The sequence below is a fragment of the Amblyomma americanum genome, chromosome 1 (assembly GCF_052857255.1).
Source record: "Amblyomma americanum isolate KBUSLIRL-KWMA chromosome 1, ASM5285725v1, whole genome shotgun sequence".
Lineage (NCBI taxonomy): Eukaryota > Metazoa > Arthropoda > Arachnida > Ixodida > Ixodidae > Amblyomma > Amblyomma americanum.
The window spans coordinates 238,162,681-238,179,591 of record NC_135497.1 but is presented as its reverse complement, the minus strand read 5'-3'; the positions used below and the strand labels follow the sequence as shown (position 1 = coordinate 238,179,591).

The window sequence follows — 16,911 nt, the reverse complement described above, 5'->3', positions numbered from 1 at the left end:
CAGATTTTCTCCCTTTACAGATATTCTATGCAGATGCAGTTTAACGAAAGTAATGAGCAAGACAAGTAAAAGACAATAAAAATATTTTTATTTGTTTTTCTTCATCTTTTATATTTACATGGCTATATACAAGGAATTATTCACAGGTGATGTAAAAGCTCTTATGCAACACACGGGAAGTTATTTGTGTGTCAATTGATGCACTCCCAGTAAACTGGTTTTGTGTGCATGTGTGGAAAGATAGTTGCTTTTATTCATTTTTTTTTGCCTGTACATTAGGCGTTCAAGGTGTGCCGAGTGTAGAAAGAGTATGTGCTTTCTCCCAATGGAGGCAGACGCACTGCTCATCTATGCAGCTTGTTGAAGGCTTGCCGTAGTTGAACAAACAGTAGCTGACTTGCACTGTTCCTGAGCTCCGTGGCAATATTTATTTAGATGCACCTGGCCTGGTGAGAATGGTGACGAATACACGAGGGAACACAAGCATGGCAAAAAAAAGGTGGCAAAAAATAACCTTTCAGCCAACAGCAACATGAAAGAACTTCAAACAGTCCAAAGATGCTTGCTTATAACTTGTAGAAAAGGAAAAAGTGCAGCACTGACACAATCCAACAGTGCCAGCACAACAGCCAAAGGCTGGTGTGCTTGGCATGTACACACACTGACGCAAGAATAAAAATGCGCAGGATGAGCATGGGACTCGCTGACTAGAAAACAGTGTCATGGCCTTTTAACAGCACAGCATGGAAAACGAAAATCGCAAGTGCCCTTTGCACAGGACAACAACTATATATATGTATATACATATATATATAAAAAAAATGGAGGACCCCAAGAACCACATCTTTAAAAAACAGACAAGAAAAAGAAGTACCCTGCCTAATATAATATGCAGGCTGCAACAGTAGTGCAACCAAAACAAAAGTTCAAGCTTGCATTACATGATTGAAAAATGTTATTTACAAATAAAACATGCAAAAGCTAACATGCTAATTTACTAATTCTCAATACATGCATAAAACAATGCACTATTTCTTTCACACATGCACTTTTTCAGATAGACCTAAGCAAGATGGTAACAGCATTTCACCAGAAAAATGTTGGTACAATATTACTGAACAAACAAGTAGCATGCTTTCTAAGAATGCTGCTCCACATCTACGAATGTGAACATGTAACACCGATGTCAATTAGGCTGCTAAGCACGCCCAAAAATATGCTGTGAATATATATAAACTTTAATTCTATTTTTAAAGCGCTTGACTTTAAAAGTGCTGCTTAGTATCCACCTCGTAGCTTTCCCTCCGATGCATGGATTCAAGCAAAGAAATCGGAGCAGAGTTCTTGTAAAACTGCATAAGCCCAGCATGAAATTAGCTACCAAAACAGTTGGGGCCCTTGCACCATCAAATGACATCTGTTACATATATTGACATAACAAAAGGATTACCATTATAGAAGCTGTGCCTGCAATACCGTCATGCCTCCTAGTTGATAACTTTCTTTATATACAACAAAACAAGCAGCAGCCATATGTGGCCTGAGATAACTTACACTGTTCAAAAGAAGGCCCGCTGGCAGAGATGCCAGAGTTGTTATGCTTGAAAGCTTGGCAGATATGTCACCCGACACTAAAATTGCACAAGGCAACTGATCAAAACATGAAACCAATGCGGGAGAAAGGAACCCAAAATGCAAAGCAAAAAAAAAAGCTCAAAAGCAAGATGCAAAAGAAAAGCAGCACCTTGCCAGTGCAATTGCTGACCAATGATGTTTAGCCTATAACCGAAGAGCTTAGTATGTAACTGTTCTCGGATTCGCACACATTACAAAAGAAGCCCCTTAACATGGCCTCTCTGGGAGTTGAAGCTAGCCAGGCCCACCAAGTATATTTAACAACTGGGGCTAAAAATGCACATCGGTAACACAAAAAAGATGAGGCAACGATTCTCAAGGTCACCAGCTTATAAAAAGCTGATGCAAAAGGAGTTCAAAAAACCAAAACAAAAAATAATACAATGTCAACAAAACTTAACCATAGGTGCAAAAGCCTCGCACACAGTACATGCATGTAAGCAAAGCCAAGAGTTACGAAAAGGCAATTGGTATGTGTAAATAAAAATTCTCCTCTTTTATTGTGAAGTTCAAAATCTACCAGGAGTGAAAAAGTAAAATTTACAAAGAAACAAGTGTAACCTACATAGCAAAAAAAAGCCTGCTGAACAAAGCTTGCAATCAACCGGGCTGTTCTTAACAGTGTAGCCAATGGATTAGGGAAGATGAACCTGGGATTGTAACATGCACATTAGATAAAAACTTTCTTACAAGTTCAAAAAAAAAAAGTCCATTCCATTAACAGCAAACAGCTTACTTTAAACTACACAAAGTATATGTATACCACACACCCAAGCACCAGAGATGTGCACTACACAGAAAAAAATCTAGTGGAGTTGCTATACAAACAGGCCACCATTAATTTTGCGTACTTGCACATGCTACCAAACAGTACAGCTAGGTAGCTATACATATTTTGCCTTAACTTGAAAGGAAAAAAAAAAACGCACAAAGGTTTTCGCATGCACGTCGGAATGCCTAGCATAAAGCTATAGCACAAAGCATTTGTCTATGCTATGAATTGTAAGTAGCACTGCCACCAAGACATCAGACCTTTGCCACAATCATCTACAACAAAAACAAGCCATTTTAATAAGCAACAACAGCATCAAGCACACAATCCAGTACAAAGAGTAGCCAACATGAAAGCTTCTTCCACGTTAAAATTTACAAAAAATTCAGGCCGTAGCACTGCGTACCATAGCTTGTAAAGGCATGCAAAAAAGAGAAGAAAAAATTCAGTTAGTGATGCTCTGCTGGGCACCTCTCACACTGACTGCACAATGAATTGATGCATTTATGATGCACACAGAATGAAATCACTGCCACATCAGACCAAACACTGACTGCTTCATACAGTGCAATGAGGAAAAGAAATGTCAGAGTCCAAGCAGGTAGCCACAGTGTGTGTTCGTCAGAGTCAGTTTCAGCTCAGGATTTGTTTCACATCACACAACAGTGCAAGATGAGTCATTGTGGAGTTGAGTCACACCTCTTAAGTACTTTATTCGGCGACACACAACCTGCTGTGAGAAAAAGATGCCATCAAGAATGCTGTTTTCCAATATGCACTTCCTCTTTCCCTGGTGAAGCACTGAACAACCAGCAGCACAAAACACACAAAATAAAAGGTGAACACACACTCACAAAAGGCACACTGTAGACTGGCATGCCAAGCTTGTGTAAAAAATCACATAAAAGCAAAGATGGTGCACTTTGTAAAGAAGTGGCCAGCATGGTAAATAACTCTTAAGCATTACTCTCCTTAAAAGAATAAGCTATATTTGTTCCAAGTAATTGAACTTCTCAGATAGGTATCTCTAAAAAGTTCACGACAACAACTGGAGGAAACAAAATGCACATAAACACCGTGGCTAAGGCCCCTAATTTTTTAAGCAGAAAATTAAAAATGGCGTGAATTCAAAGCAGAAAACCAGAAATACTCCATGGGAAACATAACACATATAAATATGTAACTTTATTAATAAAGCATGCCTTGCATACTTCGAATGTATCCTCATTAGAATAAGACGTAGCTATTGCAATTCAGCGTCAGAGCTTTTGGTTAGTGCAGTTGCCAACTGAAAATTCGAACCCCTAGTTTTTTTCGGACATGTTTGATTCTTTGGACATTTTTGCGGCACCATGACATTACCCACAGAGCCAATGTATAACATCCCCTGAAATATCAGACACTGCAAATGATCGCTCAATTTTTTGGATCTCATTTGCACTCGCTGCAGCACTGCTGCTTGCAATAACCAAGCCACCATACAATGTGTATAATGATTCACACTTGAAGGGGGATCGAGAACTTGACTGAATAAAGTGGAATTCAAGCAAAATGGTAACCTTTCTTCTCCGCGATTTGCACATCGCGCATATGTGGTTGCGACCATACTGTTCTCAGATACCACCTGCCACTAAAACTTAAACAGCAGTCAAAGTTTGCAGAATCAATCTGTACTGAGTCCTTTCATCCCAGATATGCAAAAGGCAGCAGCGAAGCATGTGGGAATGGTTTCATGGACACAACGAGCAGAAGAAAATTAGGTGCTTAATTTCAATGCGAGGAGCTCGCACCCGTGATAAAACATACCGCAGCTCCAACAGTTCTATCTCAACACCATCACTGCCCATTATATACGAGCCTCAGTAGAGGGCATACAATAATGTGCTGCTGGTTCAGAAATTGGCTTTCGGCGGTAGTCACCAGGCCTAATTACTAAGGGTAATGCCCATGGAACACTTGATTCAGCTGTTTGTTAGCTCTTCATTGCCTTGTAATGCGAAAGCATAAATAAGAAAAATACAATTTCTTCTGAAGGTGTGGGGAATCGGAACCAGGACTTTCAGATTGCCAGGCAAGCACGCAACTCAAAGACCATAAAACCGCGTTGCTTCTTGATGAAAAAAAGTCAACCTTGTATATGCATGCCTTACGATTGTATGCTAATGAGTAGGTGTGTCATTAGAAAGGAAGAGGAAAAAATAAAAATAAATTAAAAACTGAAAAAAAAAAATGCTTTCGCATTCAAGGCATGTAAGTAGTTTTGAGTGCCCTCCGTAAATTTTTTTGCCATTTCGTTTCGCACCCTCCGTACAGTGGGTGTAGTACAGTTCCGGCAAGGCGGGTTCGCTTTCACGTCAGTACAGCCATCAAAGCGCGCTCATGGGAACCGTCAGGTCCGTGTTCACGACGTGAGGTGAGATTTAGAGTCATGCGAAGCTTCAGAATGTGCAAAAAAACTACTGACCCCTTCGACTGCCAGAGTGGCAACTAGAAGGTGATGCAGAGTGATTATTACAGTGAACTTTGGATTTTTTCTGACATTTTTGCAGTCCCAGAGAGTGAAAAAAAAAATCGGTCAATGACTGAAGATTGCCATTTGTTTAACCCTTTAATCACCAACCCTGAGCTGTACTCGTCATGGGCGATGCACCAATATTGCCAATGACGAGCCACACTCGTCTCGCCCGATGTTGAGTTGTTCCCACAGCCAAAGACGGGTTACGGTCAGCAATTGCGTTGGATGCATTTTTAACACGAGAGGGTGGTAGTAGTCTATGAAACATATTTTGCACCTGAAGCACGTTTTAAGCCTGGTAACAGTCACTTTCGGCAAAAATCACCAAAAATATTTGTCCCTCATAGCCCAAGTCGCTTTGGGATGTTAAACCCCCATAAAAGGAGATTTTGGTATGTTTTTCGGGAAATAATTTGCAGTTAAAGAGTTATTACAATAACCCCCACAGTGACTGAATTATCTGTCTGATGATGCTCAAGTCCACAATCCCACACCTGCTCTTGTGACCATCTTTGCAAGTGGGACGCAGCCCAACAAAATTTTGGCCTCAACTGCTGTTCACTTTCATTCCTGAACAGTCTGGTACCGCACCAAAATGTCCCCAGAATGGATGCTGAGTGTTACCGAAAACTAGAAACATTGTTTGCCGCTGCTATTAATAGCCCTTTCGAAATGCAGTATCGTGACTCTTTTCAGACAAAGGTGCAAATGTGCTGTTGGCAGAGCCGCCACACCTGACACAGCTAGCTTGCTCAAGCAGACTGGGAAGCAGGCATGTCAAAGTATCAGCACAAATTTCACTTGTTACCAGATGCTAGATGTTTGTTCCAGATTCTAGTGTGTTTGGATGTTAAAGTAATCCTATTCCCATTGTTTTGTCATTCATACTGATGTCTGCAACAATAACATTAAAAAAGTGAATGTAGCTACTAACACACAATTCCGTGAAAAATGCTAAAATCTGCAATTTTTTCCAAAATCGCAGGTAACTAGGGGCCTTAACCATGACGGACACAGTACATCTTCTTAGTCTTGTTATGATATTCAGGCGTTACTCTCACTCTGAAGCAGAGCAACAATCAAACTTTACCATCACTAAAAAGCAGCTCGGCCACACCGAACGCAAATCACATAAGATTCTGAAGCTTCCGCCGAGCGCATGCTTCACTAGGATCAACCATCTAGGTACACGGTCCACAGTCCCGCCTGTGCTTTACTAACTGAACGCCAAAGATTGAACAAATGCTTGGCCCTTGCTGAAAGTGAACTGTGCCCAATTTTTCTTTTGGGATTCTGTTGCACAATGGACGCTGTATAGGGGCGCCAAAACTACTCCTGTCAAGACACTTTCTTGGCACTAAAATTCACAGTGCGCAATACTGGCGGTAAAAAAAAGTACAAAAATAAAAAGGAAGAAGGAGAGAGGAGAGTGGGAACCAGGAGGCAACAGGCTCAGAAAAACAGAGCATGTACAGTTTTACTCTTAACACTATGCCACACGTGCAATCAACTAGAAACAACCCGTGCAGGAAGCAAGCAATGCACGGAGAGGGCACTTTACCTGCGTGAACACCTCTCCTTCCATGGGTGTCAGGGTGCACCATCACAGTGGGCCGATGGCATGCACTTGCGACGGCGACGCTGCTCAGGGCCCAGCCAGGTGCGCCGCACATCTGAGTCGGGGCATCTCCCCTTCGCATGCTTCCGCTTGGCACTGTATCCAGACGAGTCATGTGAAGATCGCTTTCGTTTGCTTTTTTTCTTTCTTGTCATCGAGGGGTCACCAAGCCTTAAATGGACTGGCAACTTGCTGCTGCAGGCAATGCGGTCACTTGCATCACTGGACTCTTCACCTGTTGATGAGGAAGATGCACACGCCATTAATAAAAACAAAACCAACAAAGCTCTAGCAGGACTAAACTGTGCAAATAATACAATAAGTTCTTAGCAGGTTTTCTAAACCGCTTCTAACAAAACAGCACAAAATGCATTTGCCCATAGCAGACTTAGGCAGAACAATCTTAAGTTTGCATTGTGTACCTGCAGCAAACAAATTTCTAGGTACCATGCTGTGGCTGCTAATTTGCACCCTTTGGGTCACAAGCCATGCAAAGAAAGCAGAATATTCTGACAGTCACTAAAAAAGACAACTTGGACATGTATGACACCACAAGGCATTAGTAGCAATGCTACGTTGCCTCTCTATAACTTGCTGCATTCTGTAGTTTAGACTAACTTGGCTGTACCGCAGACAAACAGAACATCAAAGTAAACAACAACCTGCCATTTGCCTCCAAGCAAGAGGTACAATCATTTGTTGAGCAAGACCCACATTTAATTTTTATGGACCCTCTATATTATAGTGAAATAAGAGCTCACACCCTCTTATTCGAGTGATTTGATAATAATGCTGCACATTGGCAACAAGGTGCACTGGTTGCTGGTGCGTTGGTTTTTATGGCGCATAAATAGCTGAGGCTATCATAGGCCAAACACAGAGCTGGAAAGATATCATAGTTGTGCTGGCAGACCAGTACTTAGAGGGATAGTGGACAAAAAATCCATATAACAGTGACACCGAGAGTGAGCAAAACAATACTTTTTTGAAACAGAAATGAGTAGAAAGTAGTTATTTTAATGAACATTTCTCAAACCGTCGCCCCTAGAATCTGCCTGTGAAAGCTCTCACAATATAGGATGTGACGTCAGCCTTACCCATCGCAGGCTATCGCCAGCATGGCCCACATAAAAGTGAACACATTTGGTGTGCTTTTGCTTCATTGTACAGTTCATTTCATTCAGCTTCCTAATGTCCACGCTTCAAGATTCTCTGCCTGCATCTTGTGATTGTATACTTTAGGTGACTACTTGTCTGATTCGGTCAGAATTAATAGGAAATCCGCATCATCTGCAGCAATGGAGAACCAAAAAAGCAACATTTTGCGGAGACTTTACCAGCAGCGCAGTCTTGTGCCCACCGGAGGAATGAACAGGTGGGGATTACTGAACTACACACTGCCAAGCCAGCTTGCCTACGGTGCTGTGGGGGCAGGCGTAATGCTATGCCAGCTCATAGACAGACGCTCGCTGAGTGAGGCCTGGCGGCCGCTTCTAAAACACCCAAAATGCAGCCACCCGCTCAAAAATAACAAATGATATACTTGGGTAATCATATCTTACGAATTAAAATTTCTCAGTATTTCCATATTTTATTCAGCATCCCTTTAAGGTGTTACAGTTCGTAGATCACGTCTCCTTCTTTTAGAATCTAATAGCCCGCAGTAAGCCTACTATTGCATTCTCTCTCAAGAATAAAATGGGGTGCAAAGAAATGTGTTTGGCTGAAAATACTGAGAAATTATTTTTAGAGTGCAGCTCTTAGGCACCCGTTCCTGCGTTCCGCGTCGTGGTGTTTCGCAGCAGTTCGCAGCAGAGCGAAACACCACTTGCCGCAGCAAGATCCCGAATGGTGGCTAGCAGCGTAACACACCACCTACCAGTGGTGGCAGGTGGTGTAGCTGCGCTCAAATTTCGCATTACCGACTGTCTTAACCGTCTTTCAATTTCTTTGCCTTTTGAGTTCTCTGCATGACAAAAAAAGAACGGTTTGGTGTGACCACTTCGCCACATCGTTCACAAAGGGGATTTCCTTGTTACATGATCATGAAGTTATGTGTAATAATAACCCTGCCACACGGGCAGTAAAGTACATCAGGCTTTAGCAAAAGCACTCTAGGCAGCTGCTAAAATGACCCACTTGTGCACTTTATTTAGTGGTGTCTTGTTTACATAATGCTATTTGTATGAGCAGCCTTGCTGATGTGTGTAGAGCAGAACTGTTCTATAGTAAAGCTGCAGGGCAGCTGTCAGCAATATCCTTTACCACCAAAAATATTTACTATATCAGTGTCTTTATTATGTCAGTGGTTGGTGATACGGCATAGCTCTGAGGACAGCTGCTGTTTGGTAATTTGGCTACTTATTAAACACTGTGTTGCATTAAAAAAAAAAAAATCTAGGAATACTTTCCAACCTGCTCTATTATCTCATTATGCAGTAATGATTTATTTTCAGTTATCACATTAAGTCATTGTGTTTTTGATTTCGGTTTGGTATGGTTTATGGGGGTTTAACGTCCAAAAGCGACTCGGGCTATGAGGGACGCCGTAGCGAAGGGCTCCGGAAATTTCGACCACCTGGGGTTCTTTAATGTGCACTGACATCGCACAGCACACGGGCCTCTAGAATTTTGCCTCCATCGAAATTCGACCGCCGCGGCCGTGATCGAACCCGCGTCATTCGGGCCAGCAGCCGAGCACCATAACCACTCAGCCACCGCGGCGGCCGCCGTTTTTGATTTCTTTCAAAGTATTGTGGAAGTACCGCATATGCACGAACATAACGCGAGAGGGGGGAAAGGGGACTCTGACTCCATATGCAAACCAACGCTTTACGTGAACATGGCGTTATCTACAATGACCTGAGGCTCATTTAAGAGGCGATAGTTAAACGCACGCGACACAATCAAGTGCAGTGAAACCACCCACACAGTGTGCCACTGTTGCCTCGTGCTTCACGCAGTTCAGTGCTGCGAACTTTTCTTCTCTCCCCTACTCCTCACTGCACCTTTACTGTCTTTCCTTTCACAGCAGCCACCGCTGCCTTCTTTCCGCGTTCATTATTATTTTTTTTCGTGCGGACTGTGCGCTCTGTCTCAATGCCCCAAAGCCTTTGAAAAGTTGGCTTCTCATAGCTTATAAGCCTCGTGGTGACGGCATCTAAAAAAAAGAGGTTTTTATCACCCATTAAGTTGATATCCATCAGCCTCCGAAAGTTGGCCTAGCAATCATGCCACTGCATGTCTGTGGCTCTCAGATGTCTTAAACTGCGCACATGCCGCGATGTCGTCATTCCATGGGAAGCATGTTGCCATGGACAGACGCTCTTTACTATAATAAAAAAAAATAGCCGTCTATTGGAGGTGAAACGGGACAGCTAAATCAGTTTACCAGAGCAGGGTTCTACTGTATTGGATAAGTAGTGTGTGTCTGACCCAATGACTCAATGCAATAAGAGGCAGTGAATTAATGATGAATTCAGAATTAGTTGCACAGGGGCTCACATCCTTAAATCAAGCGCAAGCATCTATTTCTGCTTTCAAATTCTTTAACATAATTGTATGTACCTAGAGGACAAATTTAACATCCACTTCTGCAGTACAATTATTGATGCAATGGCAAGTGTTCAGCTGATAGAACATAAGAGGTGATATCAAAATGACACAACAGGGAAAACAGGCCAGCTGCCATCACACAGCCAGCAACTCCACATTTGGGGTTCAGTCAATTTGGATAAACCGAAATTAGATATGTCCAGTGTCCACTTTTTTTTTATGGGCTTTATTTTCAACAACACAAAGCACAGGTGCTTCTGACATCCATAGCAGCACCCTGTGAGTGCTTTTCTGCTAAAGGTACAATGGCCACTATTTCACCCGTTTCACTGGTGCACAGCTAGTGGACGCCATCACCCCTGATTGACCTGATCGAGTTGATTAGGTCTAAATGCAGATCCGACATTGCTACACTGCAGTATAAACTGCAATAGAGGTCAAATCTGCTTGACACTAAGAGAGTTTCCAAAGCACAACCAAAATTTTTTATTCAGACCAACTATTGTGCTTCGGAAAGAATCGAATGCTAACTAAAAATGAAATGTGCAGAAAAGCTTCCAATAATAAGTATGAAATTTTAAACAACTTTATAACAGCTGATGTGACTTGATTTGCAAACAGGCATGTATGCATCATGAGCAAACGTAGCCCCTCTGTTTATGGCCAGTGGTTGTGCAGTCGAACCCGGATATACCGAATTCTAAGGGAATCGGAAAATAGTTCGATATAGCAAAAATCCGATATACAGATAGAGGCATAACCCGCACTCGAGATCATGTCAAATTGTGGCTTACCGATTGCAAGAGTCATGAACCGCAAAGTCCGTGCACGCAATGTGAAAGCATTTTATTTCACGAAAAAAAAAATTCTCTAATTTTCGACTGCTTTTTGCCGTGATTAATGAAGTTGAAAATACTAGTCTCTATCTTCTGGAGACTCCAGGTGCGACAGCCCTGTACCTTCCATTTCACTGCAACAACGCTGAATGAGGCTGAACGCTGATGCCAGTTCAGCAGCTGCGCACGGGCGCATCTCTTCTGTAACACAGTTGTCCTCGTCATCCCTGGAATTCGCCATTCCGCAATTGTGGCTCTGCATTGTCGCTATTCCGGCCACGATGTCCTAATCAGCGAGGTCAGCTACAGCCTAAACTTCGCTGTCAGTGTTGATGAAGACCTCAACGGTAAGTTCCGACGAGACGCTGCGAAAATGGGACAAGTGAAACGAGTCCTCGAAGCATTCGTCGTCGTCATCCAAAGCTTCAGGACATTCATCTCCAGCCACTTCAAGGCCTGCCTTGCCGAAACAAATGGCTACCGAGGCCTGTTTTACGTCGTTCCAAGTGCCGGTAATCATCTGGATGGCACAGAGCAGGTCAATCTTGAGATCAGTTCCCATATGGAGGTTTATAAGGAGCTGCTGATCAAGTCGCCTTCTGTAGCCTACCTTGAAAGCCTTTATGATACCCAGGCCTATCGGCTGCAGTCTCGCTGTGGTATTCAGCAGCAGAACCTTGAGTTCAATGTTCTGCAGCGTAAAAGTCGTTTGATGGGACGAGCAGTTGTCTAACAGAAGGCATACTCGGCAGCCTGACCTGCCCAACTCGGGGTCCCAAGCCTGCAGCCATTCAACAAAAAGTTGGTGTGTCACCCAGGCCTTTCTATTACAGCCGCAGTGAACGGGAAGGGAAGCTGCTTGCAATTCTTGAAGCAGTGCGGTGATGTGCTCTTTCCGATAACAAACGGACGCAGCCTGCACGAGCCATCCATGTTTGCCGCAAGCAGAATCGTAACACGCACTTTGCTCATTTTCCCACCGTGACATGAGCTCCCACGGAGATCGAGTGTCTCATTCGGCAGTATTTGCCAAAAGAGACCAGTCTCGCCTGCATTGAAGATTTCAGCAGGAGAAAACTTTGCAGCGATCATCGGCCACTCCTTTGAAAGCCATCGGCTGCTCCTGGCTGCTGACAGCTCCACTTTCGCCTGAAATAGCTTTTCCCACAATGCCGTGGCAGTTTTCAAACCATTGCAGCCACCCAGTGCCACCGCAAAAGCTCTCTTCGCCAAGAGCCAAGGCAAACCATTTGGCCTTCTCCATTAACATGGGGCCATCCACAAGGATGTTTTTCGCTCGGACTTCGAGAAGCCACGCATGCAGCGCCTTCTCAACTTCATCGAAAGCAGCAGGATGTACACATGCTCCCGAGCGACATTGCTCACCTGCTTTGAGCATGATGTCCTGCTCGCTTTTTAACAGCGTACTTAGAGTGCTCCACGGAATGCCGAATGCGTGTGCCATGAAGGACTTCCTTTCGCCATTCTCAACACGCCGGGTCACCTCAAGCTTTGTTGCGAAGTCCAGATTCTTTCTCTTTTTTACGTCCGCAGATGACATAGCTCACTAGATGACAGCAGTCAAGCACGCTACAATCGGCGCGTTGAAACAAAGACGCACAAGAAAAATGCGACAGGCCCCGCACTGGCCGATGGAGTCGACTGACGCCGGTCGAGGAAGCACAAAGGAAAATGAAGGAAAGAGAGGGAGAAAACTCGGCAGAAATGCGCCGTTGGTGTTAGTTATGCCACTTCTGGGGCGCTGTGGGCAAAACCACCGCCTGGCTCGTGGCCTCCGCGATTGGCTCCGGCGGCGTGCGCGCTCTATTGCAGAGGCCACGCCTGGCTCTTTCCAGTTCTCTCGTCTCCCTCACCAGTGAGGAAGCACTGCCCTCACTTACGACCGGTTTTCTCTCATTCTCGAGGAGGCATGGCTAGCAAACATCGCCGCTCGCCTCCGTGCCGCACGCTGTGCAACCGGAGATACGAGTATCTTTGGGGAAAGCGCACCACCCAGGGGCCCAGTGCGGCATTTGAAATATCGAACGACCGGCAAAACTGGAGTTCGATATACTACGCAACTGTCCTATACTTTTACATAATATTTTCAAGGGGATAATCTTTGTGTTCGATATAGCCAATAATTCGAAATATGCGGGTTTGATATATCCGGGTTCAACTGTATCTGCATGCATTCGAAAATGTAAATTGCGCAGCTGCATCACATCCACAGCTTTGGTCAAGCATTTTTTTTTTACTTTCACTTTATTATGTGCAACTATGGGTGCATGCAACACCACCTGCCATGTACCAGGCCAACCCGTTGATCATGACTAAGTTAAGGTACAGCAGAACTACATGTCGAGTGCCTCAATTAGGATAGAAAATGCCTGGCTAGTGTTACAGTGGCACAAGAAATTGACAAGACATTTTACCAGTACTTAGGATGATTGGCTAAAGCTGGAAAGGTCGCATTAGCAACAATGCTGCTTGTTGATAGTTCAGCACCAATGCCAGTTAGAAATGAGAGAGAAAAGTTAGCTTCAGTGAACTTTGCTGAAGGCTACAAGCGATGCAAATGAGGTATTTTCAGGCCACCTTTCCATTGGTCGTAGCGTCATCCTATTTCGAGCCATTCAACAGCAACAATAACAGGCCTTGCTCCTCCCAGCCACTTGGTACATGTGGCAAAAGTACCAGAAATTGCTTTCCCCCAAATACACTTTGATGGGATGCTTGTCTATGACTGGCCTGAATGAAAAACATTATCCAGTGGTGTCCAGAACGTCAAGTCCTGTTTACTTATGCAATGAAAATTACTGTTGGCTATGGCTTTCTTCAGTCATGGATCACAAGCTTAGACAACTACAATGTTATGCCATTGCAGATGAGCTACTGCCACATGAATTACATTGGTGTGCAACCACAACACAGCAGCCCCAAAGGCTTTGCAAATGCTGGCATGGGCCACTGACATTATTTCACATGCAGTGATGCTCATCATACATAAGCAATTCGCTATTGAGTGTGTGTACCAACATCACAGTGCGGCAACAAAGATAACTTGGGATAGCAAAATGGTCAGTTATCACACATGCAATGTTGCATCTCTGCTGCCCCTCCCCATAACTGCAGCTACCACTCATTCTGGTTGAAGATACTTGATTCTGCAATTGGTACTTTGTTTATTTAGTCCCCAACAAAAGTTGCATCAGGATGTAAAAATAGCTGCGTTTATTCGTTGCTAACACTTCAGATCTCCCTTCCTGTAAAAGAGTACGAGATGCCTTTAGACTTCCAACTAGGTGGCTGGTATCTTTGAAAAAAATTTTGGGCTATAAATTTTAACATGGGTCATAAGGGACAAAATAGTGGTGGGCTCTGGATTTCTTTCCAACAATTTGGGACTCTGAAGTTCATCAAAACTTTGGTGAAAAGGGCTCTTGCATTTCACACGAAATTCAGCTTTTGCAGCCGAGTGATAGCCCCACAATTATGCACATCGCAGCAGAACACCTTAAGCGGTAGTCGCATGGGGGACCTCGGCACGAAGGGATGTGCAGGGTATGTTGCCTTCCAGCAGTACTCCCTTCCAGTGCCGCATTCATACCGGCAGCTGGAAACTGAGGGAACACTACTGTTGCCATACAAACCAGCGGTTAAGAAGGGCAGGCCACTGCGGGTACCTTACAGAAGATGGGGTGCGAACTTGTCTTATGCAAGAAAAAAAAATCCAGCACGAGAGGGATTGCTCCTGCCATCCAAGCAAACAGTCCCGGTCTCCACTGGTGGAGCAAAGCTAGAAGCTGCATCACTGTGCAGCTTCACAAAGATGCGACGTGTGCACAACTGCCCTTACTTAGGGAGGGCTTGTAGCTTATGAAGTTAACGGGCTTGAGACATCAAATGCTAATGAAGCAGATTAATTTTATATCTTGCCAACAGACACTAACACGCTAGACGAACTTACCAACACTGTGCACAATGACCTCTGCTGTCCTGCCAGATCTATGCCTCTTCTTGGGCTCTGCACACGCTGGTAAAAGTTCACCTGGCCCACGCTTGACTACACTCAGCACGGAACGCAAGAATGGTGGACTTGTACTTCTGCTGCGTGACCTAGCTTGAGCACGTGGGGATGGAAGTGGTGAGCTTTCGTGGCATGGACTCAGCTCATCAGTCTTGCTTTGACCCTTGAGCAGCACAATCTTGCCACCCACAGGCTTGACTGGCACAGTAGACTCAAACTTCCGGCGCCGGGCTTCAAACACGCTGCTTACAGCACGGTCTTGGCTGTCTACGCTTCTCGTACTCTTAGGTGTACCCTCTCGAGAACTGTTCTTCTCTCTCGATAGTGGTGCAAACCAATCTTCCCTCTGGCTATCAGGAGCAACGTGGACTTTCTGAACATCAAGGGATACACCATTGGTAAGCCTTGCCTCATGCTTCTGTGGGTACTCTTTTCTTGATGGACTTTTCCTGGCCATGTGCCCCACAGGACTATCATTCCCACTGCGTGATCCACATAAGCCTGGGGAGCCGACTGGCAACTCCTGAACATTTTCACTTGGCACTGCACTATTCTTCAGTCCATCTTCAACGCTTGGTTCCTGCCTGCTTACCAACCCTAAAAGATCTTTTGCTGTGCAATCGTCCACGTCTTCACCACTTTCCGAGTCGTCACCGCTTGCCTGGGATGGAGCATGGGCAATGCCACTGTCAATGCCATCACTGGAACCGTGTCCTGAAGTATGTAAAGCACTGTACACATCACCGGACTTGCGTGCACAATCAGTAGTGCCGGTCTCTGGAGACATTTCATGCCATTTAGCAGACACCAGCAAGTCTGATGTAGACTCACTTAAACAACCATCCAGACTATCTCGTAAAGGTGACAAACAGGCAGAGTTCTGCTCATCATCTGAGCTGTGTCCATGACTGGGATCGCTCGGAGATGACACGGAACCAGATGGCAGCAGGTCATCATCGCTTTCCTCACTTTCAGAGCTGGACTCGAAGTGACTGAACTTGCCGGACCCTGAAAAAGAGATGATTCATAAATCAGTGCACTTTTCTATAATATCTGGCAAGGCAGCATTGTGCAAGTGCATAGTGACAGAAAAAATGTACAGGACCCAAAGTTGCACAGAAACAGGGCCTTGAAACTGCAGTATTTCAACGCACAGCATGACCAAACGATGAGCAAGATGCATGTAGGACACACAGCAGCTACATGTCCTGCATGCGCCTCTCTCCTCCGCATCATTTGGCTGTGCAGAGCATTGAATAATGATGTCATACTAACTTGCCCCACAGATCATGCTTTTTTGAACTGTCGCATCAGACACAAGTTCAACTTTTTCTCTTCCCACAAAGTGAAAATAAAGACATTTGGTAAGCTCCGTTTTCACAGTTGACACCTCACAGTGCCAGTAGCTGACACTCCACAGAATATAAATTGCTATATTACAACCACTTTGTGCTTTCTGATGACCTGCACACTGCATTGCATTTTCAACTTGTTTTTTACCGTGCTGCAACTTCATCGCAGTTGCCTACTCAGGGTCCCTGCAGAGGGTGCATCCTAAATCCACGGCTGTCAAGTTTTCCAACCCTACAGCGCTGTTGTGAAACTCAAAATTCAGCAGAGTGCAATGCACAATGCATTACTTTGGTCCATATGTCCAGAGGACAGGCATCGGCACACACCTACCATGAAAAAAGTCAGGGAATATGACAGACTTCCAATACAGCTTCGTGCCTCCCTCAACTGGGATGGAGCCACGGCGGTGGCTAAGTGGTTACGGCGCTCGGCTACTGACTCGAAAGACACGGGTTCGATCCCGGCCACGGAGGTCAAATTTCGATGGAGGCTAAATTCTAAAGGCCCGTGTACTGTGCGATGTAAGTGCACGCTAAAGAACCCCAGGTGGTCGAAATTTCCAGAGCCCTTCACTACGGAGTCTCTCATAGCCCGAGT

At 44.5% G+C, this 16,911-nt stretch overlaps 1 protein-coding gene across 3 annotated transcripts in view; it reads right to left on the bottom strand.

The window, feature by feature from the left end:
- Window positions 1-71: 71 nt before the first annotated feature.
- The window catches only part of LOC144114799 (uncharacterized), a 32,191-nt gene continuing 15,351 nt past the window's right edge, over window positions 72-16,911 (bottom strand). The window contains exons 5-7 of one of the 3 annotated variants that reach the window (XM_077648767.1): window positions 14,902-15,969; window positions 6,484-6,775; window positions 72-3,140 (exon numbers count right to left, since the gene is read on the bottom strand). In XM_077648767.1, coding sequence (XP_077504893.1) covers window positions 6,513-6,775; window positions 14,902-15,969 — 1,331 coding nt within the window. In that variant the 3' untranslated portion in view covers window positions 72-3,140; window positions 6,484-6,512. Of the gene's footprint in view, window positions 6,776-14,901; window positions 15,970-16,911 lie in introns of all 3 variants that reach the window. The other 2 variants (XM_077648768.1, XM_077648766.1) reach the window with 2 other exon arrangements.